This window comes from Triticum dicoccoides, chromosome 3B, assembly GCF_002162155.2.
Source record: "Triticum dicoccoides isolate Atlit2015 ecotype Zavitan chromosome 3B, WEW_v2.0, whole genome shotgun sequence".
Classification (NCBI taxonomy): Eukaryota; Viridiplantae; Streptophyta; class Magnoliopsida; order Poales; family Poaceae; genus Triticum; species Triticum dicoccoides.
This window is the reverse complement of record NC_041385.1, coordinates 245368039-245371999: the sequence shown is the minus strand read 5'-3', so window position 1 is coordinate 245371999 and position 3961 is coordinate 245368039. Positions and strand designations below refer to the sequence as shown.

Here is a 3961-nt window from a genome sequence, read left to right as displayed (position 1 = left end):
ATCCCTGATGGTTTCTAGCCGTCAGGGAGATAATTTATTCCATACCAATTTTCTTTGGAACCTGGTCCAGCAATAACATAGTGAATAGTACCTCCTTGTCTTGGGGTGTTGCTGCCACTAGAGCACAGCCAAATATGTTTGGACTCCTTAGTGGGTTACACAATTGACACGTACTGTGGACACAAAGATTTAAGTTCAAATTTGATTCATGCATTTGTGTGATAAAAAGAAGAATTTCTGAGATTAGCATAATTTCTATGCTTATTTGTTGTAATAATTCCCTATGTCCAATAATACACTTCATGATCATGTAGGATATTCATATATAGCAAGCAATGTACTTGTATCTTTCATGAGTGCACAGTTTGTTTGTGCGCTACATGGCTACAAGTATCAAAGTTCATTTATTTGTCTCAAAGTAACGATAGGCACCGCGGGAATGAGTTGTTGTAACAAGGAAACGGTGACAAAGGTATTTTTAAAATAACTAAGCTCTCCTCTCTTGTTCATTCATCTGTGTAAAACCCAGGAGAATTGAAATCCATTGACATGCTTTTGCATCACTTTAAGACTGCAAAAAAAAATTAAAAAAATACAAAAGGAGGTGTCAGGTGAGACATCATACAATCTATACCAAAGTTATCAAGCACAAAAAAATAAGGCATCTAGACATAAAAGAAAATTAACCAACAGAATATCTACAATTACATTGTTTCATCGAGCACAATCATTCCGCTTTGTTCTGGTCGAAGAGCTAACAATACTACATGGTTTCTAGCATGATAAGTTACAGGAATTTATCCCCACACAAGTTATGGAAAGCACCTAGTGAGAAATATAAATACTTTTGACAACAATAGCACATGTTCCAAATAACACCCAGAGAAAGAAAGCTTTCACATGATTACAACTCAAATTGTGATATAGTAGTATCTTGGTCAAATTGCATACAAAGACATAAATGTACCAACATAGAAGGGGATACACGAATACTTAGTTGCATGAGACAATATGAAGAAACCGGGCATCCTAATTCAATGGTTACCAAATATATCTGGAAAGGCAACTATAATAAGTACCACAAGAACAATCTCATCAAGCAGCTACTGAATTGGGTGATTATGACTATTAAATTTTGTCAGACGGGAGTAGATCAAGGACACTATAGAGTAGAATGGGGATTAATTGTGAGAAAACTGTACCCAATGGCGAAACTTTCTCTTAACCTTCCAGGTGAGCCATCCAGGCTTATACGCTTCCGCTTCAGAATATATCAACCCTTTGTTCCTATAAGGACAAAATGAGAACATATTAGCGTGGCTTCTAAACAAGATGATACGATGAACAATTATGATAAGTTGATAACAAGAGAATAATGCGAGATAAAAAGAAATTACGTACCAAGCACGACGAATGCAACAAGTAATGATATGTTGGATGAGGCTATGAGGACCGGGGCTATATCCATAGATGCCACATTCGTCAACTGGTTCAGACCAATTGCCAGTACCGAGGTGGTATTGCACAAAGCGATGCTCCCTTGGTTCTTTGTAGACGACAGTTTCAGCCATGATAGTAGGCAATGCCTTAGAGGAGACACTCAGACTCCTTTCTCCGAGGAAGAGGGCATGCTTTCCAATGCTTCTTACCGGGGTAAACCTTCCCGCAGTAATATTCTCAAGGTTGTAAATCAAAATGGGTGATCGAGAATCATCGGTATGGCAAACAAGAAGGATGTTCGAGTCACATTCTACCAGATGATAACCATAGACAAGTTTATTTGTTGGGCATGTGGCAATTAACTTTGGCCGTGGTGGCGGCGAACCAACCTGCAAGGGTGGGTCAATCTGAAGAACCTGTGAACCATGAGATGCAGGATACTGCACCAAGTATAACTTGCCTTGACATGACAAAGCTTTCATGTTTAACGGAAGATCCCAGCTCGCCATGATCCATTGCTTGTCTTGGGAGGTAGCATAGGCCAACTGTGATAAATGATGCAAGATAATCATGACGGTGGTGGTACCGTCATTGTTGCAGAAGACAGCAGTAGACATGCCATGTTTGAGGAGATAGCAGTAGCATAGGCCAACTGTGATCTCAGACTGTTTCACCACTTGCGTGAGGAGGGTGGAGAGTGGTGGGAGCTCAGTGATGTCACTAGTGAAAGGGTTGAGGAGGAGAATGGCAGAGTCCTCGTCCCTCTGGAGGAGGAGGAGGCCGTTGACTGAGTCAAGAATGCAGTGGTTCTTGAACAACGGGAGCTTGACACGGACCAATGTCCCCGTGTCAAGGTTGAGAAAGCGAACAAACCCCCCGAGCTTGTAGTGGCCAGGGTGGAGACCGTGACCCTCGGGCAACATCATCCAACGGCGCGGGTGGAAACGAGAATCGGTGATGCCACGACCGCGTGGGCAAATAGTGGCGTACCGCCAATTTTTGCACACAGCTCGAAGGCGAACATAGTCCATCAAGTCACCATCCAGAAGGCGCCAAGCTACCAGCAGAAGCAAATCGGCATGCAGTGATGACGCCCATGGAGAGTTGTAGGGTACCACCATGACATGATCTGACGTAACCACCATAGAGTGGCGGCGTTTCCTTGGGCACGCAGCCATGGCAGAAGGCATCACTATGTTCTGGAGTTGTTGTTCGGTTCACTAAGTACTAATGCTCATGAAATTCACATGAACCCTGACACGATGGAGAAGCAATCAACATAAAATTAACATTCAAAATTATAACATTCAAATATAAATATATTTTTGTAAAATAATTATTGTCTAATTGGAGAAGCATTCCACATAACCCAAACCTACAAATTGACTATGCATCCAAGCAAATTATGTTTCCTACCCATTATACTACTCATTAATGCTAAATACAATGAAAAATATTATATTTAAAACAAAACGCTAGAGCTAGGGTTTCCATGTATCTAATTCCACCAAATTTAAGATTCCAGCTAGAAAATAATTTGGGAAATAAGACAAAATACCTCTGGGAATATAAAGGAGTAGAAATTCACAAATAACAAATAACTTGATCGGTCCTGAGAGAGGTCTGAGAGGGTGGGAGGGAAGGGGAGAGCGGAGGGCAATTGCTCTCACTCTTTGGGGTGCGGGTTGAAAGGAAAGGATGCAATTGCCTCGGGGTTTGTGCGAGTAGCATGCCACTCGTGCCCGAGTGGGATACTATCCCTTTGTTATGTTATTAATGTAATTAGCTTTAATGAAATCAGTAACTAAAAGTGTGTAAATCTTCATTGATGATGTATCCATTTCTATGAGTACCAAAGACGCCAACAAAAGGGGTGTATTCAAAGAGTAAAGGCGGAAGTTCGAAGAGTAAAGGGTATGTCCAAAGAGGGGTGCAAGAACCAACATCGATTGCTAATTAGAAATCATCATTAGCCTTAAAATGTATTAATTGGGGCCTAATTAAACCCAACATTCCCCTAATCAAACACTGGTGCTAATCGGGTCAAACAACACTCCTCATCGCACAAGGGTAAAATCCAAGTGATTCTTGTCCAAATGGATAAGCGGTTGACATAACATTAAATCTGGAAAGAAAGACATTCAATAATAAATAGTTTTTGTCTAAAATAATTCATGTCTAAATGGAGAAACATTCAACATAAGCTAACCCATAAAAGCACACAAGTGTTTCCTTTCAAATATACTACTCACACTAATGCACATACGTCAAATTCCACCAAATAGATTTTAAGGTAGGCCTAGGGTTTCCACGAATGAAATTCCACCAAATTAAAAGATTTCATCTAAAGAAATCGACGAGAGATAGGGCAAAATACCTCTAGGGATACACAGGAGTAGAAATCCACAAACAAAACAACTAACTTGCTCGGATTTGAGAGGGATCTGATGAAGGGAGGGAGGGCAAAGAGAGAGGAGGGTGAAAACTCACTCTTTGTGGGGGTAGGGGTGGGGAAGAGAAT

The 3961-nt window shown here is 40.9% G+C and overlaps 1 protein-coding gene across 3 annotated transcripts in view; it reads right to left on the bottom strand.

Moving 5' to 3' along the window:
* Positions 1-266: 266 nt before the first annotated feature.
* The window catches only part of LOC119275737, an 11209-nt gene continuing 7514 nt past the window's right edge, over positions 267-3961 (bottom strand). For 2 of the 3 annotated variants that reach the window (XM_037556639.1, XM_037556640.1), the window contains 3 exons: positions 1402-2694; positions 1203-1287; positions 267-571 (listed from right to left, as the gene is read on the bottom strand). In XM_037556639.1, coding sequence (XP_037412536.1) covers positions 566-571; positions 1203-1287; positions 1402-2630 — 1320 coding nt within the window. In that variant the 5' untranslated portion in view covers positions 2631-2694 and the 3' untranslated portion in view covers positions 267-565. Of the gene's footprint in view, positions 572-1202; positions 1288-1401; positions 2695-3817; positions 3956-3961 lie in introns of those variants that run through there. The other variant, XM_037556641.1, reaches the window with a different exon arrangement.